This window comes from Gymnogyps californianus, chromosome 3 (assembly GCF_018139145.2).
Source record: "Gymnogyps californianus isolate 813 chromosome 3, ASM1813914v2, whole genome shotgun sequence".
NCBI lineage: Eukaryota > Metazoa > Chordata > Aves > Accipitriformes > Cathartidae > Gymnogyps > Gymnogyps californianus.
The window spans coordinates 21,896,191-21,922,326 of NC_059473.1; the positions used below are offsets into that span (position 1 = coordinate 21,896,191).

Genomic DNA, 26,136 nt, shown 5'->3' on the forward strand with positions numbered 1-26,136 from the left:
GGGGTCGACCTCGAGTCTCCCCTCGTGCTTTCTGCCAGAGACTCTAGGTAGGGCCATTCTCCCTGGCTGTGTAGAGCACACTTTTTTAAATCTTGTTCTGCCCAGACTGGCCCAAGGGCTACTGCATGAACTATCTCCCATTTAATTTGTTCAAAGGCTTGTCATTGCTCAGGGCCTCATTTGAAATCGTTCCTTCTCTGGGTCACTTGATAGAGAGGGCTTACAATCAGACTGTAATTTGAAATATGCATTCTCCAAAAACCCACAACACCTAAGAAAGCTTGCATTTCCTTCTTACTAGTTGGTGGGGACATAGCTGTTGTTTTATTGATCACATCCATTGGGATCTGACGACGTCCATCTTGCCATTTTATTCCTAAAAACTGGATTTCCTATGCAGGTCCCTCGACCTTACTTGTTTTATGGCAAAACTGGCCTTCAGAAGGATTTGGGCTATTTCCTTCCCTTTCTCAAAAACCACTGTGTTGCCCCATATGATGATGTCATCAATGTATTGCAGGTGTTCTGGAGCTTCACCCTGTTCCAGTGCAGCCTGGATCAGTCCATGGCAAATGGTGGGGCTGTGTTTCCACCCCTGGGGCAGTCGATTCCAGGTGTACTGGACGCCCCTCCAAGTGCAAGCAAACTGTGGCCGGCACTCTGCTGCCAAAGGGATTGAGACAAATGCATTAGCGATATCAGTTGTGGCATACCACTTGGCTGCCCTGGACTCCAGTTCATATTGAAGTTCTAGCATGTCTGGCACAGCAGCACTCAGCGGCAGCATGACTTCATTCAGGCCACGATAGTCTACTGTTAGTTTCCACTCTCCATTAGACTTTTGCACGAGCCATGTGGGACCGTTAAAGGGTGAGCGAGTTTTGCTGATCACTCCTTGGCTCTCCAGTCGATGAATCAGCGTTTGGATGGGAATCAGGGAGTCTCGGTTGGTGCAATATTGCTGCTGGTGCACCATTGTGGCAGTAATCAGCACCTGTTGTTCTTCGACCTTCAGCAACCCCACAACCAAAGGGTCCTCAGAGAGACCGGGTGAGGTAGACAGCTGTTTAATTTTCTCCATCTCCAAAGCAGCTATACCAAAAGCCCACCGGTACCCTTTTGGGTCCCTAAAATACCCTCTCCTGAGATAGTCTATGCCAAGGATGCGTGGAGCCTCTGGGCCAGTCACAATGGGGTACTTTTGCCTCTCATTCCCAGTCAGGCTCACTTCAGCCTCCAATACAGTTAGCTGTTGGGATCCCCCTGTCAATCCAGAAATACAGATGGGTTCTGCCCCTTTACAGCGTGATGGCATTAGAGTACACTCTGCACTGGCGTCTACTAGAGCTTTATACTCCTGTGGATCTGATGTGCTAGGCCATCAAATCCACACAGTCCAGTAAATCCGGTTGTCCTTTTCCTCCACCTGGCTGGAGGCAGGGCCCCTCTACTCCTGGCCATAGTATTTGCTACTCACTTCTTGTAAATACAAATCAGAAGTCCCTTCATTAAGATCAGGAGTAAGATCAGCTCTTCTGCTGTCTGGGGAACCGCCTGCTGGAGACTGGAGCAGCAATTTTCCTGGAAGAACCTGCTTTTGTGATTGTTTTTCCTTGCAACTCATGTACCCATATGTCTAGGGTTGAGGTAGATTTTTTTCCATCCCACTTCCTCATGTCCTCTCTGTAGTCACGCGGGTAAAACCACAGGGTGGCCCGTGGTGTGTACCCACTACATCCTTTCTCTTGAGCAGAGGAATGCTTACTCCTAATAGCTAAGATACTGGTCTGTACAGGTGGGGAAGTAGGATCTACCTTCTTTGAGTTGCTGGGCTAGTTTCTCCACAGCCGAGATGAGGGAGGAAGAGAGGCTTCCTTCGTATTGCTGGAGTTGGCCAGCCAATTCATCCACCGTTGGTCCCTCTCCATCTTTCCAGGTCATTACTGCCAATGAGTTGGCATACGACGATGGTGCACTCCGTACAAACTTCTGCCACGTGGGTCATGTGCACCTGACTTCATCTGGATCTTTGGATAACTGCGTGTTGTCCAGGTCATCATAAATCACCTCCAGCACAGCTAATTCCCTCAGGTACTGGATACCTTTTCCATGGTGGTCTGCTTGCCTGGGTGACATATGACATCTTCCTTGAAGGGATACCTTTCCTTCACGCCTGACAGGAATTGCCTCCAGAGGCTGAGGACTTGTGCCCCTTTTCCAATCACTTTGTCAATGCCCCCTTCCCTAGAAAGGAATCCCAGCTGTTTGGCTTCCTTACCCTCTAATTCCAGGCTACTGGCCCCGTTATCCCAACATTGGAGCAGCCAGGTGACAATGTGCTCACCTGGACGACAGCTGAAATCTTTTCGCATATCTTGCAGCTCACTCAGGGATAGGGATTGGGTGGTTACCACGTCATTTATGAGTTCTTCCTCTTCCTCCTCCCCGAGCAGCGGCTGCCTCTCTTCCTCCTCCTGTTCTTGTGATGGCCGTGCTTCAGAGTGGTCTGCCTCGTCCACTTCTTCCTCCTGCTCCCTCTTAGAAAAAGCTCCTTCATCCCTTACTAAATGAGCTGACTTCCACTTCCAATATTTCTTCTTGTGTATCTGGGTGACTGATACCAGCACAGGTTGGTTCTCTGGCTCAGCCACAGTGTCTGTCACTGGGGTTGTAGTAGCTGCAGTGCCTGTCGTGGGGGTTGGAGTAATCACAGAGCCTGTTGCCGGGGTTGTAGTAGCTGCAGTGCCTGTCGTGGGGGTTGGAGTAATCACAGAGCCTGTTGCCGGGGTTGGAGTAGCTGCAGTGCCTGTCATTTTGTCATTGGATCCAGAGACCTTCTCTTCCCCTTGAGGGTACTGAATAGTGTTGAACAGGGCTCGGTAGGCATGGGCCAGGCCCCAGCACATTGCAGTGATTTGTGTCTCTGGAATTGCCAGGGTGACAGCATACTTTTTCCAAATATTTTACTAGTTTTTCAGGATTCTGTACGTGTTCAGGTGTGAAATTCCAGAATGTTGGAGGTGACCGCTGTCTTAGGCACTTGCCCGTACTATCCCACGCACCCTGCTACTCATAACTGTCCAGCCTTGGGGCGGATCTCTGGGTGGTATTCTTAAATAGTTGTTTAACCCTAAACAAGACCTGAAACACATTCAGGAGACATAGCAATGGGAACATGCTGGTTTGAACATCCCGAGGATATTCAAAATTCTCAAGAGCTATTGTAATGAGCCTGGAGGAGAAGGGGAAGATGGAGGAAGTTGTCTCCCCCATAGATTGGCTCTCTGAGGAGAAAAGGTAAAAGGTGTAATTATTAATAGTTTCCAATAGATGGCTCCCGAAGTACGGAGATGGTGGCAAAGCTGAGTACAAATACCAGATTAGTCTCACGACCAGCAATTTTATCACATCATAAGCCAGTGTTACAAAGTACAACAAAATGATAACGTTAACCCAGCCCCCAGAGGTGATGAACAGCACAATAGGGAACATATACAGCAAGTAAGGTGATACATAACACAACTCTGAGAACAAGTGCAACAACTCTGACAGCAAATAAATCAACATTGTGACCAGTGACTAGTGAACTAATATAATGAATGCTTATAACAAATTTGTTTTAACATGCTCTGGTCAGATCTGTTATCTCAACCCTTTGTGCCCCATGTTGGGTGCCAAAAAGGACTGTCATGGTTTAACCCGGCAGGTAGCTAAACACCACACAGCTGCTTGCTCACTCCCCCCCTGCTCCCTGCCCCAGTAGGATGGGGGAGAGAATTGGGGGGGAACAAAAAAAAAAAGTAAAATTCATGACTTGAGATAAAGACAATTTAATAGGACAGAAAAGGAAGGGAAAATAATAATAATAATAGTAATGATAAAAGAATTAGCATATACAAAACAAGTGATGCACAATGCAATTGCTCACCACCTGCCAACCGATGCCCAGCCAGTTCCTGAGCAGCGGCCCCCGGCCAGCTTTCCCCCTAGTTTTGTATACTAAGCATGATGTCATATGGTATGGAATATCCCCCTTTGGCCAGTTTGGGTCAGCTGTCCTGGCTGTGTCTCCTCCCAGCTTCTTGTGCCCTCCGGCCTGCTCGCTGGTGGGGTGGTGTGAGAAGCTGAAAAGTCCTTGACTTAGTGTAAACACAGCTTAGCAACACCTAAAACATCAGTGTGTTATCAACATTATTCTCATCCTAAATCCAAACCACAGCACTGTACCAGCTACTAGGAAGAAAATTAACTCTATCCCAGCTGAAACCAGGACATCCAAGCAGTACAATAACCTTTGTTTTGTTATAAATCCATTTTCCATAGGACTCCTTTAGTGGTATGAACACTTACGTCCTTTGTGATGAACCTTCTTCTCCACTAAGGGTAAACCGTCAGGGTATCCTGGATGTAACTTAGTCCTTTATATTGCATTCAGTGGAACCAGATCAATAGATGATCTTTCATATAAGTGTAAGGGGAGAGGCTGTGGCTTTAGATGTCATTCATAATGTCAACTTATTTTTGCTTCAGGCAGCTTTTTTTTCTGGAAGTGTTTGTGTGGGGAGAGTTCCACGGAGGAAATGTGTCATGCATTGGAATCAGCAGGTTTTAGCCCTCAAATCTTGTTGGTAAGGTATTTATTACATACTTTAAAACTTTGATTTAGTATTTTGAAAACAAAATTTCTTCTACAAAGAAGCAAAAACTATGGCTAGTTAATTTCAGGTACCGATACATTTGTTACAATTCCTTTTTGCAAGCAAGGAAATTTAAAAAGAATTAAAAGTAAATTTTTCAGAATCACTAGTAGTGTTCAGACAATCATCTTTATCTTTCATCTGCATGTAATTTTAGTCTTTTGCTGCTTTTCTTCCATCCACTACATAATGATGGAAATACATATTTCAGTATTACTTGCCTGTGTTAAGATTTTCAACTGTGATATTAATAACTAATAATGTTTACCAAGTTGAGATTGCTAACATACTGGTATTAGCTGGCTGTGCCTTCAAAAGAGGATGTTTTCTAAGATATCTTTCTAAATTGTGTTGTTGTATCTAAATACAGATTGTGTTGTTTCATTTCAAAGTCTGTCATAGGGTGCCTTATGCAATATATTTTTAACTTTCTATGTTAATATAATAAGGGTTCATGGGTATAACATTTCTGCTCCATGACACAAAATTTGTTCGACAAAATGTTTGCATTAGGTATATTGCAATATTAGAGTTTCATTCTGTTGCTTTAATTCCATATTTTCCCTTTTTTTTTTTTTACAGTCACTCCTTCTCAATTTATGGCTTTCCAAGGAAAAAGATATTCTAGACAAACCAGATTCTGTCAGTTGCCTTCACACTATGCTGTCACTTCTGAGCAAAATGAAAGGTGAAATATGCATTTGGAACACTTAAATGCAACTGATGTTATCAGAAGTTTCCTACTCTGAGTAGCCTATATTATCACTTAAGGTTTTCCCCGCCTCACAAATTATGTAACAGAGCTAAATGCTGCATGTTGATGAACTAACTAAAAATACAATCACAATCTGAAGAGTGTCACAATTAAAGGCCTGCTTCATGCCCTGTAGTTTCACTCTCCACTAAGTTGACACAACTCCTATTTGGCACCCGAAGGTGGCTGTCCAGCTCCCCTTCCTCCCTTTTTTGGGTGTATAGTCCTGCCCCTCTCCCTTGTGCTGACTGGCTCTCAGAAGTCCTTTGAGTTGCTTTAACTCATTAAGACACTGTTACTCTAGCAGCATTTGTATATTGAACATCTCTGTAACTTGAGGGGTACTCTATAAAGTCAACTTGCCATTATTTGGGATAAGTTGTGTAATGAATAAATACTGATTCTCCTACCTCACTATGCTATGGGTATGTCTGTGCCAAGTTCCCTTATGTCTAGTTCACCATAGGGCACCATTATCAGCTTGAAACTGGAAGATAAGCTACTGCTGCTATCTGAATAAATTAATTCTGCTGAACACGAGGTAGCCTGAAGAGAGCCAGCTTGAGTACATTGAATATGTGTGGCATCTTGAAGTCAGAAAAGAAGCTGTCTGCATTGTGAAGTGTCATTTTGTAATATTCCTTAGATCTAGTAAGCGTGCAGCAGGTTTTACTACCTAGTGATTTAGATCTATTGCCTGTTTCCTACAAATGAAACTTGGAGAATGAGTAATTCACATTCTGCTCTTTATTTTAAATTTGAGTTATAATCTAGAAATTGTATGCTACGTATCTAGAAAAAGATAATGTAGAGTAATTGGAAATTACTCCTAATATAAGCTATATTAATAGGTGCTGCTTTCAGGTTGGTTGCTGCTTTACTAGTTTTAGCACCCAATGACCCAAGTTGAGTTTCCTACTCTCCCTTTCTCTACAGTTGCTATAGATGAGTCATGGGACACTCAGTCAGTTTCCCCCTGGTGGCAGCAAATGCGTACAGCTTGTGTTCAGTCTGAAAATAATGCAGCTGCCTTGTTATCTGCTCACGTTGGACATTCTGTAACTGCACAGATAATTGATAGTGTGACAGAGAAAAAGGTAAGTCATCTTGGACCTCCCCTTTCTATTTGATTTACTGTGTCAGTTCCATGCAAATTGCTCTCTTTGTAATAGCATAACATCCTCAGCATTCATTTGTTGTCATTCTAACATGGGCACAAGCATGCCATCCTACAAGCCTGGAAATTTGTATTTGAAGACTATTATGTTGAGCTGAATGAGTTGATATCTCAGAATTGTTTACTAAACATATTTAAATATGTGATGGGAACTGTACAGTAAGTTTTTTCTCTTGATAGCAAATGATGTTGACAAACTTAAAGCCTACACAGTTTCCACATAAATTTGAGAAGTCCACTGAACTTTGGATGGTAAACTTGTTTTAATATACTTGTGATTTTTTTTTTTAAATATACTGGTGAATTTTCTTAGCACCTATGTTACTATGCCGCCTTAAGGTGATGGGTGTTTGGTTTTCTTGACAATAAGTATCTTTTCACAAAGTTGTGATTAAGACTGTGAAACTGCACACAGCATTGCCATTCAAGATGGAAAAAGTTATTCCATTCCTAAATAGCACTAGTGTTTTACTACTTGTCCTAACAGATTAGATGGGGTTTAGGTGATGTTCAGTCTTGTAAATAGACTGCCTTATGAATTATAACTAGATTACCGGGAAGTGTTTTAGTATTTTTGCACATTCATCTTAACTACTGCAATTCTGTATATTAAAATTCTCAGCGTTGCCCAAATAGGAGTGTTGGTATGTTGCAACATACTATGCTTTACTCATATGCTCTCTCCTTTGTCACCTTTTCTTCTCTTCTGCTCTTAAAAAGAATAAAGCAACAGCTTTATTTCCCTCAAAACTTCCCTTCCATAAAGCCCCATCTTCCCCCCCCTTTTTTTTTTTCCTACCGTCCTTTGGCTTAAAGCCTAGAAGTGTTAATGGCCGGGCTTCTGAGAGCTCTAGAGTTTGCTGTCTTGGTGCGCAAAGCTAAAAATCAGATGTGCACGCTACCGGAAAGATTCTTGGGCTTCCCGGCAGACCATTTGCTGATAAACACAAGAATTATCAAATAATGCACAGAACTGCGATGTTGTATGATCCAATATTTCTGAGTGCATGATATATTTTTTTAATATGGCAGCAAATTGAAATGTAGGTGGATTAATCATATATGTAGGGAATGTGTATATAGTGGAGGATTTAAAATTAAATCTTTTTGAAGGAATTCTAACCCACTTTTCAACTAAATATGAACTTAAAAATGGGACTGTAAGATGACCTTTCAGGTCTTTTTATTTCCTTAGGCTTTTATTTAAGAATCTGTGCATCTTGTGAGCAGTGTGGGATATTAATTGATCTTTGCATAGTAGTTAATGTACATACTTTGAACTAAATTATTCTTTAAAATGCAATAGCTCTTGGGATATAGCTTTCAATTTTAATACTATGCATTTTTTTTAAACAAAACTGTACTACTTTGAAGTGAACAGACCTAAAACAGTTCATATGTTCTCTCAGTTTTCCCAAATAATTGTAGGTTCAGACACGGAATCCTGGGAAGCACTTTCCCTTGATACTGAATATTGGAAACTTTTGCTGAAACAGTTAGAAGATTGTCTGATACTTCAAACACTACTGCATAGCAAAGTGAGCAAAAGGACAAAAAGAGTTTCATCACTCCAGACTGAGCCTTTGGGCAGGCTTTCTGTAAAGAAATTGCTTGAAGCTGGAAAAGGTACATTTTTTTCTCTTGGAAAGATGGTTGATTGTCTTTCTAATAGACTTCTGAGCCATCCTTACCTCCTTAATGATATACACTGCACTGGAAATTGTTCTGCTGGTTACTTAATTTAAAAACCAATGCAAACCATGTAGAATACTGCTTTAAAATTGTAAAAGGCTACTACTGTAAAGACTGAATTGTAAACCTGTAATCAGTTGATTAGGAAGTTTTCTAATTGGCAGAGTTATCCTTATGTAATTAATGGTAGTAGTAAAAACTCGTATCTCTTGTCTTGTCCTTTGATTCTGAACCATAAATCTTCTGGGATACATTGACTATACTTCATACTTTTTTTTTAATGTCCTAGGAGGTATTGCTGACACTGTAGCAAAGTGGGTTTTTAAGCAAGGCTTCAGTCCTCTTGTACTGAATTTGGCCCAACACAAAACCAATACAGATAGTACTGAAGAATCTGTAGAAATGCATACTAATATCTTTCTTGAGGAACCAGAAGCAGATGCAGGCTTGGAAACAATCCTAGGTAAGAAAATAACATGAATTTTTCAAATTCTAAATGTCTGCAGAGATATTTTATTTGCTACTGTTGTGAACTAGCAGAAATTATAGTGGGAAGAGGTCTGTCTTGTAACTCCAGGTTTTCTTTTTCTAGAGCTGCTGCAACTAGCATATCAGCAATTTCCATGTAGTCTTGAAGTGGATGTACTCCATGCACATTGCTGTTGGGAATATGTAGTGCAATGGAATAAGGACCCAGAGGTAAAAGAATTTCATTTGGGGGGAGTAATGGTGAAGACCAACTCAATAGAAGCAGTTTCACAAGTTTGCAATAGTTCATAAAAACCTTCATTGGGAAAACTGACTTTGAAAGCATGCTAGTTACAATTTTTCTGTGGTTAGTGGCAAGCAGAAATTGAATTGAGAAAATGAATGCAGGTCCTGAGGGTGAATGGCACCTCACAAAGACAGGACTGTACGTTTCTAAGCTATCAGATTCTCAAAACTGGAAGTGTGGAAAGTAGATTCAAATATGCAGCGCAAAGAAGAGTTTTGACTGTATTTTGTGTGAGGACAGAACGGTTTAAGTACTGCAAAATAGTAATGAACCTTTCCTCTGTTCTAGATATGCTAAAACAGATCACAGAATACTAAATTTGTTAGACTAGAATCCATTCCATTTAAAGAGGAAAGAGGGATTTCTTGAATATTCTTAGATTACCTGGCCATTGCTGGGAATTGTCATAGCAGAAAGGAAAAAAAAATTCCTTTTTTCTGCTGCTGTCCTATAGCTTCTCTAATGTTGGAAAATGTTGTCCTAAGTTCAGATGATATTAAAATTGAAATTAACGCTCCTTAGATCTGTGCAACATAACACCTTGCTATAGAATAGAAGGCTCCTTTGAGATTGTTAAAAACTTACTCCATCATAATGAAATGGAGTAAAAATTAATCTTTCTAGCACAAATGGATTTTGTGTTTGAAAAATGACTGTAGTCAGTGGAGGTACCTTTCAGCAAAGAGTATGTCAGCAGTACATGTACTAAAACAAAGCTCTGAAAATAGTGCTGAAATCACAATGTGTTTCATGATTACTGAAACATACTTTGCCACATGCATGTATGTTTGTCAGATAGTAGCAGAGAAGATTGCAGTATCAGAGTAACTTCCAAGTTTTATAACTGTCAAAATATAGTAGCTTTACAGTAATCTACCTGGGCCCTTTAAGAATCAATGGTTTACATTTAAAACAAGTTTTGAATAATGTAGTAACTTGTTCTTTTACTTTTTTGTTTTACATAAGGAAGCATGTTTTCTCATTAGGTCTATAGATCATCTAAGATGCATCATTAATGCTCATGTTCAGCATGGTAAGTATGAAGCTGCTATTAAAAATGATCTTTGAAATTGTAAAACAGCAGAATAAATGAATTTGTCAATTAGTGTAAATGTATGCAGTTTGTAGTAGTGATGGCCATTTTGTTTAAAAAAAAAAAACCACCAAATTTTCTGCTGACATTCAAGCTTTTGTTTTTCATGGTGAAACTGATTTTCTGTCAGAGCCATGAAAATAAGTTGCTTAGATAAAGTTAATGTGTTTTTAAAAAATTTTAAAATAAAATTGCTCTGAAACTATTTTTTTTTATTTGTATTTAAATAGTGGCACATGCTTCTTGCAGTCAATTACTTTTCATGCATCTTTTTTTAATTCCTTCCCCCCACCCCCCTCAAGGAACTTTAGCCCATGGCTTTTCACTCTGTACTTGTAACATCTCTTTTCTATTCACTTGGAGTTTACAAGTTTGCAATTTGTTCTAGGTATCGCTCTGATGATGTGGAATACATTCATAGTAAAAAGGCTTTCTTCTGCTACGTATCTAATGGACAAGGTGAGTGCAGTATTGCGACAGTACTTTTGAGGCTGAATTTTTATTATTAACTGAAAAGTGAAACTAGTACTTTTAAACCATTGTTTTGGTTTTTTTAAAGTAAGTTTGGAATATCTTTGATTCAAATATCAAAACACCCCCCTGCTTATTTGGTTTATAATGTAGCTAACTTCTGGAATTGAAGGAATGCATATTTTAAAAAATCAAATCTGTGGAATGATCAACTATAGGCAGCTTTAAGTAATAGCTGATCAGCACTGGCTGATGTATACTGAAGACTTATGTGCAGTGTTAGCTTGTAATTGCTAAATAAAAAGTATTTGTGAAACAGTTTGAAACTATATGTGTGTGTATATAAAATTTTAAGTTAGAAGACAATAAATAAGGTGCTTTCTCTGTGCCTGTTTCCTGCTAAGTTATTGCCGTGAAACTTTCAGGTTACCACAAGCAGCAGCTTTTCCTAATGTTGTGGTCCAAGTTTTGCATGTATGAGCTCTTACTCTGCAACTTGCAGAACATTTTGTGGATGTTGTTGAGCATTTTTAACTATTGCTACCATTGTAAATCGGCTTCTGTTCTAGTATGCAGCTTGTTTGCTATGAGTTTTAGTAGTCTTTTGTCCCTGCTAAACTTCAGTTTTTTCCATGCTTATAAATATGCACTGGATCTGTTTACTGGAAGACAATTCTGTTTAGGACTGGAAGACAGTTTAGGAAGAGTACTGCCAGTAAGTGATAGATATGTTTAAATTGTGTAAGGGGAATCTGCCTGTTGGTTTGCTGGATGTAGAGCAGCAGCTAAGTGTTTTTCAGCCTAGAAGTCCAGATGCAAAGAGAGAAGTGTTGATGGTGATTAAAAAAAAAAGGGGGGAAAAAAAAAAATCCAGCACAAAACCCACAAGAATTTGCTGTCTCATCGTCTTTTTTCCGTCTCCTTTGCTCCTCTCGTTTTCTGCTTTTGCTTTTTGTTTAGCTCTGTAAGAATTGGAGAATATCATCTTCCTCATTCCTTTCAGCAAATAGGCTCAGTTGTATACAGTTGTAGTAGGTGTTTCTTCTTCAAACACTCTTTTCCAGTTTTTCTGCGTGCCTTTATGTAAATCCACTGCCATTACTTCTGCCTACATTAACACCTGCAGGAGAAGAGAGAAAGGTTTTTATTAACTTAACTAACTGGTTTTGCACACATCTGTTACCTCAAACAAATATCATTTAATAACAAATGTTGCTAACTTTTAATAGTTATTTATGTGTGTTTGAAAGCTGGGAATTAGTCCTTAGGTTTGTGTTACAGAAGCAGTAGCACAAGTGATCTCTCCCCAACTTCTAGAAAAATGCAGTTTCCAAATCTGTTGGCACTTAATCAGTCCCAAAATTGACAGCTGAAAGTTGTCTTGAATTCAGACTTTGAAACAGTGTGACGGATCACTTGAATTCGAGTTTAAATAATCCTGTAATTCAGGATCCTGGAATCTCACTTCAGCTGTTGTTTAGACTTTGCTATGATATTGTAATCATTACTTTTATTTTTTCATGCTATGGAAGAGAGAACTTCCACTTACATGTATGTGCTTCATCATGTGCAGCATTTGATTCAACTTGCAGAAATTGGACCTCGTAGTAACATTCCTAAACAGGATATGATTGAGGTGTCTCTTCTGAAGAATTCAGATAGGCAAAGCATGGAAACCATGTAATAACTTTCTTATTAGACCTTCTCCATCTCAGTGAATATGCTGGAACATTCACTCTTCCTTTCCTCTTCCCTTGTTCCCTAGTGTTTCTTTCTAATATCACGCTTGGTATTATAGCTCTAGTTCTGTATTATAGAAATCACTGGGAATTTTTTAGCTGCCTTTGAGATTTGAATGGGACCTTGGGGCCTTATTTCTAATCCTAGACTTTAAGAAGGATGAATGAAATATGGGCATCAGTGATGTTCATTTCTGAGTTGTATGATCTGTATCAAATCTTTTGTTGAAAGCAAGCTATGCAATGTGTTGCATTATGTAGCTGTAATGAACTATTTTCTCATTTTATATTAGGAAAATAGTAATAAAAGGTTAAAACATGGGGTAACAGATACCTTATGATGAAAATTATTTAATTGTGCTGAATTTTTTTTTTTCCTAAAACAGGTTGGAAAAGCTCCAAAGGACAGATTATGCAGACGGGCAAGTAATACTACTTTTGTCTAAATGGGAAGAATAAATAAAAATGCCTTAATTTTAGTACTAGTTTGTGATTTATTTTTGAAAGTTTCAGAAAAATTCAAAATGCAGCCCTAGAGAAAATGTTACAAATTTTAAGACATGTAAATTAATTTACATCTGCCAAGCAAATTAGAACAGTAGTATAACTTCGAATGTTATAGAAGGTAGACTTGAGACTATAACATGAAAGATTACTATTTTTTCATGCGTAATTTCATTAGTTAAAACTTTTTTGGAAGACAACTGATATGCTCAGAAAATGAAATTTACGCCATGTGATTACTTGAGGAATTCAGTCATCTTTAGAGATACAGTATTGTAAATGGCTACATTTAGCTTTATTCCTATTTTTCCCTGTTTTTTCTAATTCTTTGTTGTACTTCAGTGAATGTTGTTTACCTTTAAATATAATAGGTTAATAAACTGAGCTTAACAATGTGTTTTATGTCAACAACTGTCTTCTCAAACATACAGAGCTAATAAAAGCCTGTTTCAATTCCAACTGAAACAATTTAAATCATACTGTTTGTTAACAGGACGTAGGTATGGGTGACACAGCAATGACAGCTTTTCTTGGCTGCTGTTCAGATCTTCTGCAGACATTGCTAGAGGTAAATTTTTATTTTTCCTGTAGAAAGTAAGGAACTAATTGATTCAAACTTAATTTTAAAGAATATGGTTACACTAATTTCTGTACCGTTCAATTTAGACAAAGATTAATGAACTTCTAGACAACATGAAATTTTCTTTTTAATTTCACTGCAGAGAACTTGTGATTAAAGCTGTGTCTCTTGCATAGAAAGCCAATATAGATGACATTTGGTGCATGACTACTTTTCTGTGTTGCTCTGGCAGGCTGACGTTAGTAGCGACGAAATGCAGGCTCCTGTCTTAGATACTGAAGATGCTTGGGTGTCGGTAGAAGGACCAGTATCGATAGTAGAACTGGCTCTTGAGCAGAAACGCATTCACTACCCGCTTGTTGAACACCAGTTTGTGCTGTGTACTATCTTGTACGCCATCATGAGATTTTCTCTGAAGAGTGTGAAGCCTCTTTCGCTGTTTGATAGCAAGGTATGTCTTTTGAAAGCATACATCTTAATATTGCTATCCTTCCTCTTGGTATCTATAATATATGCTAGCTTTCACTCTTTAAACAGGTCATGCATAATTTTATGAAAGACATTTAGTCCACTGTGGTGCATTAATAAAGTTGTCACCAGAATTCAGGCTGAGACCCGATCTTGGTGCTTTTCCTTATGAATAAAAGATTTGTAGTGACCTCAGATGCATGAAAATCAGCCTCTTAATAATTAGCTGGCCTGAAAATACTGCGTGGCAAGAACACTGGATGACAGGTTTTTCTAGTTGCTTTGAGAAGTGCCAGATCAGAGAAAACATAAATATTTAACGTCAGAAATGTTATGTTAGTGTCACTGTTTTATCCATTATTGCTGATGATTATTCCAGAATTCTGAGCATCTCAAAGAGAATAAACAGCTTGTCATTTAATGCATATAAACCACTTTAAAAAAAAAAAAAAAGTCACTGCATTTAAAATGCAGTATGTCTCCAATCAGAGCTTGACCCTGATACAAAGCAGGTACCACAAATTGAGCTTTCCTCCTCCTAGCTTTACCACACTACAATTCTAAAAAAATTTAAACACACAGTACTGGTGTAGACGGTCATTGAATTCCTGCTGGGGAGAAAATTATTTAGTCCTGTAATACTGCGCAGATTTCTTCTTAATTATTTACTGGAATGTTATAAATGCAGAATATTACTCTCCTTTTGCCATAGGTTCTTGTCTGTATGCAAGCTCTGATGAAGCAGTTGGGTTTGGTTTTAGCATTTTACCGTAGATCAAATTCCATTGGTTTTATGCCTTTTTTTTTGCCTGTTAGCAGAAAGCATTGTGCTACCTTTTGTCATTTAAGAATGCATATTATGTCTCAAGAGTAAAATTAGATCCTGTTCCTGTGCCTCCTTTCTTTTACATACAACTGTTATTCTCAGCTGCTGCCTTTTTGCCTCCACTCACTCCAGATTTCCATTTGTTCTATGAGCTTTATGAGAGAATTTCTAACAGGTCTTTAGAGAATCTGGGCTGATGACTCAAAAAGTGGTTAAAAGTTTCAAAGACCATTTATTACCTTATTTCTGACAAGGCAAGTCACTAGACCTACACATTCATCACTGTCTTTTAACATAGGTGGGTTTTTTGTACCCGTTTCCCTACTCCCTGCGTTAGTATGGAGCAGGACTGCCAGAGATGCTTGGCATTGAGTATGTCACTGCTGGAGCGTGGTGGGCTGAAACAAGGGCTACCATGTGCCATCGTTCAGGGGTTTACCTGAAATTTGATTAATCTGTAGTGGAAGAGACCTTAAAATTAAGCGGTGTCAACTATATCAACAGGTATAAATAAAATACTGGATAAAATGTATTTTTGTATCAGCTAGTTTGCATTTCTTCCTACATATTATGCTTGGTGTGTTGGTCTAGAGCCAGGGACCAGGAAATATATCCAAACTTCAGCTCCAGCTGGTAGTATATCAGCTACCTAATTTAGTAGGCAGGCAGTTTTAAGTTTGAAAGCAAATCCTTGACATGTTGTGATTGCATGAACAAAAGTTTGGTTTGTTCTGTGGCTTTAACTTACAATGTTACTTTTTTGTCCTCAAAGAGAAATAGAAGATGCAGTACAAATTAAACGTAAAAAATAAGTAGGCTTCTTAGTATTGGATCAAAATGGATTACTTGTATTCCCCTGTATCTCTGAGGCCTGTCTTTGGTTCTCAATTTTAGGGCAAAAATGCATTTTTCAAAGACCTTACTTCAATTCAGCTGCTACCTAGTGGGGATATGGATCCAAGTGTGTTATCCATACGACAACAGGTAGGTGTAAGTTTTGTACTGGAAGTTCTTAAACTTCTAAAATTTCAAATAATACTGAAGTAACCTGCAATTTTTGCTTCCAAGTTCTTGGTCAAAGTTGTGAGTGCAGCGGTTCAAACACTCTGTTCATCACAAAAGGCCAAAGAAGTCTCAGAAGAGGAATTGTTTCCTTTTGAAAAGGGGAAGAATTGGCCAACTTTGGCTGTGGACCTGGCTCAGTATCTTCAAATCTCTGAGGATGCTGTCAAAAGGCATTATGTCTGTGAACTGTACAGTTATGGGATGGATCATCTTGGTGAAGAGGTAATAACAGCTTTTAACAATTTTAAATCAATACAGTATTATGTCAGATATTCTGCTAAAATTACTTTTTCACTTACTTAATACTTGCCTAACACTTCCAGGCATCTTATCAGGCTCAAAAATCCCCAGGCTGAAAAAGTCAGAGGTTGGAAAAGTACTTTTTCAAGACCAGTAGTTACCTTCATTTTTCCTTCTTCCCAACAAGAATCTGTGTATTAGCAACTAGTGGAAACACGTTAGGGAGTTATACTACTGGTCTAAACCAGTATAGCCTTTTTTATTTTACTGTATTTCATAGTTTCAGGAATCTGCTTTTTTGCCTGTAATCCCTTCTTTTAGGAAAAGTTTATCAGTCCTTAGACAAGAAAATCCTTCCCTTTCTTGAGGGGGAAAAGCAAACAAGATTATATGGAAGTTAGGAATGTGTTGCTGAACTGTAAAACGGATCTCGTGCTCATGCTAATCACTGTGTAAATTACGGAGTAATTCTCTGCCTTTGCTCACTCTTCTGCTCTTCTGAAGCTTTTAATAACGTGCTTTATTACAGTAACAGGTAACACAAGAAACAGTCTCAAAACTATTTGTCCTTTTAGTATCGAGAAGCTTCTTTTGATGCAGCTTTTCAAGCCTCCAGATAAGTGAGCTGTGTCATGCTGAAATGGTTTCTAGTTCCTTATATTTTTCTATTTTCAGGCCTTTCTTCAGGTGACTGACAAAGAAGTGCTTGCATCACAGCTGCTCATACTGGCTGGACAGAGACTGGCCTTTGCTTTACTTCGTACGCAGACAAAGGAGGGTATGGAACTCCTTGCTAGGCTTCCTCCAACATTATGTACTTGGCTCAAAGCTATGGTAAGTTAAGCTCAATTTAGGAAAGCAGCCTGATTTTCAGAAGCTTCTGTTCACCAAGACAGAGATCACATCTGAATGGTCCTTTCTTACTAATGGAAACAACAATTTGTTCTCATTTTTCCTGGTGCTGGTTCTGTTTCCTGAAGTGTAAAGCAGTTTCATGGGTCAAAGCATCAGCTTAATTGAGTTAATAAACCTTAGTGATCTGTTTTATGCAAGTTCAGGAGGTCTTATATGCAGATGATCATCTGTAAAATTACTCTAATGCTGTGTTTATTCTTTTCTTTTATATAGGACCCCCAGGAACTTCAAAATGTGGAAGTGCCAATTGCAACAACAGCTAAACTAGTTAACAAAGTCATAGAGCACTTACCGGAGAACCACGGGCAGTATGGCTTTGCCTTGAACCTGATCGAGGCCATAGAAGCCATCTCATCATGACATTCTTGGTTGGCACAGTTCTGCTATATAGTGGTATAATGCATGATTTTACACAATGAGGCTGAACTTTACAGAAAGAAACTTCCACGTGGCTCTTGTTAAACAACAAAAAGAACAATGCTTACTATCCCAGAATTTCAGAAGGTAATTTTAAATTGGAGTTTATTTTAAATTCTGCACTAGTACAAAGATGTTTAGTTTCTAGTACACTTGTCAGTATCTGAAATGCTTTGTTATTTATTTGACTTGAGCGCTTTTTGCGGTAGTCTAAATTGGATATATTTGACAGCAGTTTTAGTCTATTTACAAAATCACATCTTGTGAAATTCTGTATTTCATGCTGGCAGTAACTGCTGCAGTTTCAGTGTTCCATGTATGATTTGTTTTTCAAAACAAGCTGTAGAATTATACCTGAGAAGAACTTCAGTGTCTGAAGTTACCATGTAAAGCCAATACTGCTTTTTCAGAAGCTAGAGCTGGTGTTGGGCTCATGCCTTGTAACTGCATTATATGTGACAATGACAACTGCACTGGACGTAGGATGAAATGTGCTGGGGCCTTACACAAAGGGAGAATAGCCCACATTAGAAACAGCTTGCGAAGGAGAATCCAGTTCTCCAGACACAAATACAGACTCATCTTTTAGTCCAGATCTCCCAGTATTGTCTCTGGAGTGCTGGGCTTCAGCTAAAACTGGATTTATGTCCCTCTCCTTTATTATTAAGCTCTGCTGAGTTTAAGTAGGTCAAGGAATGTCTTACTGTAAGATTGTTCCCCCATCTTATCACTGTAGAAGACGTAGTATGCTATAAATCTCTGCACATGTTAACTTGTAGTCAAAAGCTGCTCAAATAGTTGACCCAACTTCACTGAAGATCTATAGTACTGAGTACTTTAGCCTTAAAAAAACCACTTTTATTTACAGTACCTACAGGGAATCATATAGTGAGTATCTTCACTATTGGAGTGGTATTAAATGTGATTATCTTGCATCAGTTAGTACTGTTTACTTTCTACCTAAAGGAAGCCAGGAGAGAAAAATGAAATTGGTGTAAACTGGTCATGTCTTGAAGTCAGCTGAAATTACTAGCTCCATCTTGTAACCTGCTCATCTTGCATTGTATGTAAGAAACATTCACGGTATTCTGCCTTGCCGGAGACAGAATTTGGTCTTACCTTTCTGAAGTACATGCTGCTGTCATCTAAGGGTTAGATTCCCCCTAAAACAAAGGTTATGTAGGTGGCTTGTTCTACACAGCCTCCTTCACCTGTGCAGCACCCCCAGTTCTTAATCACTGCACTTTAATGTAGCTGATGAAGGCTTCTTGAAAAGTTTTGATACTACATGTTTGACTTCCTACAGTGACACGAGATCAGACAGAGTAAAGAATAGTAAGAACTCTGGTAGAACTATGTTTTAGGTACTTCTATACTGACTTCTGTAACTGAGGTTAAAAGAGCTGTAGGGGAAAAACAGAGGAAGGCCAGATTGTACAGGTGACTTTACCACCTTGCCTGACAGCACTTCAAACTTCTGCAGAAATGAGTATGCTAGAGACTTGGTCATCATGGAAACTGAGGAAAACCAAAAGTGTTTCTTAGTTGCATTACATTCCTGTATCCTGGTACAGCTGTGTAAAGGATTTTACTGTGACTGAGTACATGTCAGAGCTGACACACTACACCAATCAAATCTGTAATGTATTGTAAGTAATACTCTGTATATAGTGCTATTTTGTGTCTAATTTGCTGTGGATTTGTGTAAATTGATTAAATAAAATTTGAGGTTTCATTGTGTCTTTTCCTTCTTTTTAGGGAATGGTGGTCACCACTTTTTCTTCTTCTGTTTTTTACAAGAGTAGATACTCCAGTGTAGAGAAGACTTGTTCTCTGCAGAACTACCTGCTGGCAGTATAAAAATTAGACAATAGCTATTTTACTGTGGAGTTTCACTTAAATGCAAGTGAACTTCAAAAGAACCCAGGTTGCCAAAAACTAGTAAATCAGTCAGTTACTTTGAACCACCCTTTTTATTAAGCGAAAAAGTGATATACACAATTGGGTATATACATAAAGTTCCCCCCAAAACACATGCTAATTCTGCTCAGGCTGGGGCTTAAGCATCTGTACAGGCCTCAGTACACAGACCTTCTGGTTAGCCACCACTTTTGTATACTTCAATACTCATGACTTTGGAGCAGCTTGTGCATAGGCATTTCATCTTCACGTGCTCCCTTTTCCAGCAATGACTTTCAGGCACCGTGGGCAGGGAGTGCTTGAGGAATTGGAAGTGTATCTCCTGCAGCGAGGGCACCTTGCTTTGGCAATTGGTAGGGCTATAACTTTATATGAAGATTCTTCACAAATATCGCCACCTGTTAAAGAAAGCATTACTACTGAGATCATGTAGGTGTAGTTAGCATACTCAACTCTACCTATGAAGTGAACAACAGAGTACAGTGTAGTGCAGAAAAGCAGCAGCTGCTTAGCACACAGCAGCCTGCCTGGAAGAGTTCTCTTACCTTCCAAGTTAATCAGAAAGGTCCCTTGGATGATGTTTGCATCTGCAGGTGTTTCTTTAGGTAGCTCACTCAGCAGGGTTGTCTGGGAAGCCATCATTATTTCATTCAGCTGTGAAACACTAGAACTTTCTTCAGCCTGCAGTGCCTAGGGAAGAGAGTTAATTTTCAGACTTGCAACCTGGTTTTGTTCCTCAGCATCCTCTTCCTGGAAAATGTTACAGCAAAAGTAGAATTACTGTGCAACAGCTGTCACAGCCTTGTTATGAAGAGAGCACAAGTTTGTTTACACACATGTGTGTCTAAATATATGCATATATATGTTTAGCATCAAAACTGAGGTCTACCACTGTAAGCTCTAAGATGCTCCATTCTCAAAAACAAATGCTAAGACAGTGGTTCCTAATCAGAGTGGATGATTTGAACCTAGAGTCTAATTTACTTAGTCCTGCCAGGAGTAAGAGTACAGACTTGAACTGCAGTGTCCAAGCTTCCCTCTGCAGAAATTTTCAAGTTACTTTGACCCTCACACCAAGAAAAGCAGATTACTTCAGAAGAGCACTGCCAGTGGCACTAGAAGAGGCATTTTCAAGGAGTCCAGAGCTAGAGGCCAGTCACTAGTTGTGTGGGCCAGTACAGAGTCCAGTACTGTTTAACATGATAACCTGGATGATGGGGCAGAGCACACCCTTAGCACCTGTGCTGTGATACAGTGCTGGGAAGGAGTGGCTGATACACCAGATGGCTGCACTGTCATTCAGAGGGACTTCAACAGGATGGAGAAACAGGCGAGCAGCAATCTCATGAAGTTCAATAAAGGGAAAAGCCCAGTCCTGCCCCTGGGGAGGAATAACCCCAGGCACCAGTACAACTGGCCGGAAAGCAGCTTAGCAGGGAAGGGGTCCTGCTGGACAAGCAGCTGACCATGATCCAGCAATATGCTCTCACAACAGAAGCAGCCAGCAGCATCCTCCATTAGGGTGCTGCGTTAGGAAGAGTGCTGCCAGCAGGTTGAAGGAGATGATTCTTCCTCGCTACTCAGCCCTGGTGAGACACATCTGCAGTGCTGGGTCCAGGTCTGAGCCACCAGTAAGAGAGATGTGAACTTACTGTGCGAGTCCAGCAAAGGACCACAAAGATGACAGACTGGAGCACCTCTTATATGAAGAGAGGCTGACAGTTGGGACTGCTCGGCCCACAGAAGAGAAGGCTCAGGGGGATCTTATTAATGTATATAAATACCTGATGGGAGGGTGTAAAGAAAGAAGATGGAGCCAGGCCCTTGCAGTGGTGCCCAGTGACAGGACAAGAGGCAACAGACAGAAACTGAAAGAGGAAATTCCAAGAAAACACAAACCCACTTTTTTTTACTGAGGGCAGTCAAACACTGGCACAGGTAGCCCGGAAAGGTTGTGGAGTCTCCATCCTCAGAAGCACGCAAAACCCAACTGCACACAGTCCTGGGCAACCCGCTCTAGCTGACCCTGCCTGAGCAAGGGGCTTGGACTACACGATCTCCAGCAGTCCCTTCCAACCTCAACTATTCTGTGATTTTCTGGCAAAAGCAGAAGAAAGTTTACAGAAATCAGTATTGTTTGCACAGACAACACTATTCTTAGTTGCATCTTTTACCTCCATTAATTCAAACAGCAATCCAGGCTCAATTACAATGATGACTTCATATTCCAAAGCATTCTTGCCAGAGATGGACCCAAGGAAAGAGTCTCTCATTGCACATGCACCTTCGATTGCTTCCTCAATGCCAGGCTTCTTCCACGCTGAGCTTGCATTAATCCAGCCAGTACGAAACACACCCTCCGAGTCTTGAAAGCAAAGCAAACAAAGGAATTTTTCATTTAGTGTCTTTCTATTCAAGTGTTTATTAAATGAGTAAGAAAGAATGACATATCTCTGTATTTGCATTCCTTTTAACTGTGCAATTAAACAGTGCACTACAAGAATTCCTTGGAAATTATACGTGCTTTACCTTTCTTATAAGGGAGGTGCTGGAAAACCTCCTCTGCCAAGTGAGGAAGAATTGGTGCAAAGGATCGGACTACTATGTCTAAAGCCTCTGCTAGCACAGTTTGACAGGAACGACGCTTAGGATCTTTTTCTTCTTCACAATAGAGCCTGCAAGACAGAGATGAAAGCTGGAAAGTATTCGTATGTTCATGTTACTGTTCTTGCTCAAGAGCCCTTGCTCAAGAGCCATACTTTCAGGACTGCCACTGAAAGTACAGAAGTCTGACCTAGCTTGACTTCTAAGGAAGGCTTTTCTTAACTGCCGTTCCTAGGCAAGCACAGTGGTACAGGTATAGGGCCATTTGCATATGCAGCCACATTGTGTCGTAGGAAAGGAGATTTTGTACATAGCATGTTAATTTGCTTCATTTATATAGAAGAGAATTGTTTCTCAGGGAGGTGAACCTGCAGCTCTGTTAGCCCTTTGTTCTGGTTCATCTATAAAATTTAGCATTAGGGCTTTTTTCTTTTTTTTCCCCTTTACTTGCATTCTGGAAACTAAAGATCAGTATAACCCCCGATCAGTATAACCCCCTACCTCCTTCCCCCATGAAACAGCCCTTTCAAAATTTACAAAGGTATCATCAGTCACATCCTTAGGATTCTTTACCTGTTTTTCAGACGAGTAAATGGCATTAGGTTGCCCAGATATGTGCTAAAAGCCCATCCCCCTACCTTCCCAAATTCAGATGCACACACTTCTAGGTAGAAATACAGATCCAAGCATCTATCTTTAAAACTTGATTTAGTTTTAAATGCGTAGGCTTGATTACGTTTCAAAATGACTCAGCACCCCTAGTGGACAGAATATAGAAGCACACCAATGACAAAATACTCGGCTGAAAGCAGCTAAGCCTTCACCTGTGAGCTTCAGTGCACTAAAGCACAATACATAACTGTGAGACATCTGTATTCACTCAACATTCGCCTGGAATGTTATTACCTCAAACTGATTAGCTTGTTTTTTCCCCCTTTACAGACAGCAGTAATGAACTTACCTGTCTTTGATGACGCTGAAATAAAAGTTAGACAAGTTTCTGGAACAAAATGCCTGCAATAATCGAACAACTTTGCTATAATCATATTCTTTGTATGCTTCTGTAACCTGGGAGAGGGAGCAGAGAGAGATAAGAACAGAGTATCAATTTTCATCACATGGCATACACTAATAACCCCTGATGAACCTGAACTTGCAGAAACTGTAATGAGTGACAAAAAGTCTGGGAGAATCTTTTCTTTAAAAGGTTGTTGGAGGGGGGAAAAAAAAAAAAATGTTAATTCAGTTAACACTTAGGACAAAGAAATAATTTCAATTCAAATTTGAGGGGAGAGGGCAGGGGGAACCCCAGAAATTATGCCCATACTTTCTCATTCAGCAGAACAGTTCTGAGTGACAGGAATGACTAAATTTTGGACTACAGCAGATTTCCAAAGCTCTAGAAGTTTTTGGTTTTGTTTTTTTTATATCCTATTCTAACTATTTCTAAAGACTTCTAATTTGAGGCCTTCGGCAGGGGGGAAGTGGGAAAAAACGGTCGATGTCCAAACCAAGTTAAGAATGTTAAAAACAAAGCTTTCCTCTCAAAAGTTGAAACAGGCTTAAGGGAGCGCACACTGCATCAAAGAAACCTTTGTAGTCATAATTTACCTAATTGACACATACTTTTTACTCATACACTTAAAGAATCTTCCCTAGAGGGTATCACCATTGAAAAACGTTACATATATATTCATCTAAACACAATTTATCCCTACCTTGCTGCCATAATCTTGCAATAAATGCAGCATGTATTGATCTACTATGTACATCTCTGAAGCGGGGATGGAATCAGTTTCTGGATTGAAGCCAGCCATGTTTCCCACCATGAAGCGTAGTGTATTCCGAAGCTAGGAACAAACCAGAAAAATTAAACAGTAATGGTCTGTACTTCAGATGAAACACAAAATGATAATATTCTGTAATGAATTAACTAAAGTTGGCTGTTTTTCAAAATGATTGTTTGAATATTTACAAAAGCATCATGAAAAACATATGCCAAAAGGACCTATAGAAAAGTAAAGAAAAGACTGGCTATTACCGAAGCATGCTGCAAAAACTAGTCTTTTCCTTCGTACACTTTACTATTTGATCCACAAATGTAAAAAGCAGTAGTACCTACCTAAATGAGTTCGGGAAAGCTTTCTTTAGTCTAAAAATTGAAAAGCTTTGCAATGAATTCTACTCAGCCAACACAAAACCAAATATAAAGAGGACCTGTCATTAGAATGAAGAGCATTAGCATATTTGGCTCTTACCTTGTTGATATCATCTTTTGCAGCATTAAGTACAACAGGCCCAACCAGCACCTCAGTAAAAACATTCGATTCTGCCACCCACCAGCGGAGAACATCGGCACCGTACGGAGGATCCTTGGTGTGATCCTTAAGTAGAGACAGAAAGGCACACGAGTAAAACTGCTGGGGGTCCTGCAGCACGGTGAGCAGTGCAATTCCGTGCTGTCAGTGCTGCGAACACACCTGTCAGCGTGCCCAGAAGGCCACTGTATTTGGAGGCCTTCACCCTCTTTTAGCAAGATTTACTGTTAAGCCAGGGCTACAATATATACTCGCAGCACTGTGTACAGGCAATGCTAGAACTCAGGTGAGATAAAACTCATCTTGCAGCCTTGAATCCTTTGAATGCTTAACATTAAGATAGCAATGTTAATATCTAAAACTACATACTTTTTTTCCCCCCCCCTTCAGACTGTTTTCCACCCCATTTTCAACTGTAAAAATGGCGCTCTCCTTTTTAAAAGAATAGAAACTATTGCATGTTTTATTGAGTCAGGTAAGCCAGTCTTTGTAAGGATTGATTCTTTTGTCTAGAGAGCTGCAAAATCTGCATGGCAGCCTCAGAAAGAGCAACAGCAGGACGGGGGAGGGAAAAAAAAATTGAGAGCATCACCTACAGTGCAACCTCCCTGACCACGGAATGACATAAAAGTTTCCAGAGTCAATAAACAGCCTAGGCTGAGAGCAGACAGGCTGCTGGGGTGCAACCGCTACTCTGACTGCTCTACCGCTAGGCCCAGCTTGTAGGTTTCAGTCAGTGTGAAAGCAAAGGTTAATTATTTTAATTTTTTTTAATCCCCACCATCACTCCATCAACAGTGTTCCCAAGTAAAAAGGAACCATTCAACACCTTCTATATAATGCATTTTTTCTCTTAGCACCAAACAAAGGTGTGGGGGTTTTTTGGGGCTACAGCTGAAGCAAAACAACTCAAGGTTCTTACTCCAGCCAAATGGAATAGCAGTGTAGCCAAAGTCTTTAGAGGAGCCTTACAGAGTTCTGCTACAAGACAACTGTTTAGAGAAAAACATGCCACAAGACAGGTGCAGAATCTGGTAGTGAAAAATTGTAACTAGCAATTCTAAGAAACTCAAGAGTTTGACTTACTTCGCCTCCATTGATAACTACATCCGGGTCAACCACGTTGCCAATAGATTTAGACATCTTCTCCCCTTTCTCACCAAGGGTAAATCCATGAACTACCAGAGTCCTGAGGAAAAGATTTTAGTGAAAACAAAATCCCAGTGAAAAATCTATGTTAAGAATAGATTTCTAATGAGGATATTCCTAAGTCAAAACATACAGAAATCCTCTATTTTGCTAAGCCTGAGGCTTCATCTGTCGAGTTCAACCAACCATAAATATGCCGTACCACCATCCAAGTAGTGCATACAACTTTATTTTCCTCATTTAATTTTGCCATGCAAGCAACAGATTGTTTGCAGATATCCAGGGCACACATATTTCAGGTGAATTACAGATTAAAGTATTATTTACTCTTTAAGCCAATACATTTCCCAAAATTGCACAGCCTCCTTGCAACTGACCCACATTACCATTCCCTATGCTCTTCATCTTCCAGGGGACAAAAGTATGTCACAGCTCCAGTGTAATACATGCACACAGTGATGCTGAATTCCTTACAGCCTAACGTTCAATTCACAAGTCAATGATCTTAGGAGATTTTCATACTGCACCTCCCGTAATAATCCCTTTGATTATGGGAGTGGGAGAGATGGCAAAAGAACAGACTTGTATCTGATAACGTAACAGGGTATACCTAAATGACTGAGAAAGAAAATATCTATTAAAATTACGATGAAAAAAATTTAAACAATAAATCCATTACAATCTAATCCGAGAAAAACTTTATACTGAAAATGTAAGAACATAAATCAGATA

General features: G+C 39.6%; 2 protein-coding genes across 3 annotated transcripts in view; one reads left to right on the plus strand and one right to left on the minus strand.

Moving 5' to 3' along the window:
* The window catches only part of RAB3GAP2 (RAB3 GTPase activating non-catalytic protein subunit 2), a 56,826-nt gene extending 37,678 nt beyond the window's left edge, over nt 1–19,148 (plus strand). For both annotated transcript variants that reach the window (XM_050893527.1, XM_050893528.1), the window contains 15 exons: nt 4,531–4,628; nt 5,280–5,385; nt 6,388–6,548; nt 8,038–8,254; nt 8,610–8,783; nt 8,913–9,019; nt 10,062–10,128; nt 10,577–10,647; nt 12,785–12,820; nt 13,396–13,470; nt 13,715–13,933; nt 15,671–15,760; nt 15,845–16,063; nt 16,757–16,915; nt 17,210–19,148. In XM_050893527.1, coding sequence (XP_050749484.1) covers nt 4,531–4,628; nt 5,280–5,385; nt 6,388–6,548; nt 8,038–8,254; nt 8,610–8,783; nt 8,913–9,019; nt 10,062–10,128; nt 10,577–10,647; nt 12,785–12,820; nt 13,396–13,470; nt 13,715–13,933; nt 15,671–15,760; nt 15,845–16,063; nt 16,757–16,915; nt 17,210–17,356 — 1,946 coding nt within the window. In that variant the 3' untranslated portion in view covers nt 17,357–19,148. The remainder of the gene's footprint in view (nt 1–4,530; nt 4,629–5,279; nt 5,386–6,387; nt 6,549–8,037; nt 8,255–8,609; nt 8,784–8,912; nt 9,020–10,061; nt 10,129–10,576; nt 10,648–12,784; nt 12,821–13,395; nt 13,471–13,714; nt 13,934–15,670; nt 15,761–15,844; nt 16,064–16,756; nt 16,916–17,209) is intronic.
* Nucleotides 19,149–19,373: 225 nt separating this feature from the next.
* Nucleotides 19,374–26,136, minus strand: part of IARS2 (isoleucyl-tRNA synthetase 2, mitochondrial) — a 29,763-nt gene continuing 23,000 nt past the window's right edge. Inside the window, exons 16-23 of the mRNA XM_050893254.1 lie at nt 25,342–25,444; nt 24,196–24,321; nt 23,656–23,787; nt 22,899–23,005; nt 21,863–22,008; nt 21,508–21,698; nt 19,879–20,023; nt 19,374–19,731 (exon numbers count right to left, since the gene is read on the minus strand). Coding sequence (XP_050749211.1) covers nt 19,580–19,731; nt 19,879–20,023; nt 21,508–21,698; nt 21,863–22,008; nt 22,899–23,005; nt 23,656–23,787; nt 24,196–24,321; nt 25,342–25,444 — 1,102 coding nt within the window. The 3' untranslated portion in view covers nt 19,374–19,579. The remainder of the gene's footprint in view (nt 19,732–19,878; nt 20,024–21,507; nt 21,699–21,862; nt 22,009–22,898; nt 23,006–23,655; nt 23,788–24,195; nt 24,322–25,341; nt 25,445–26,136) is intronic.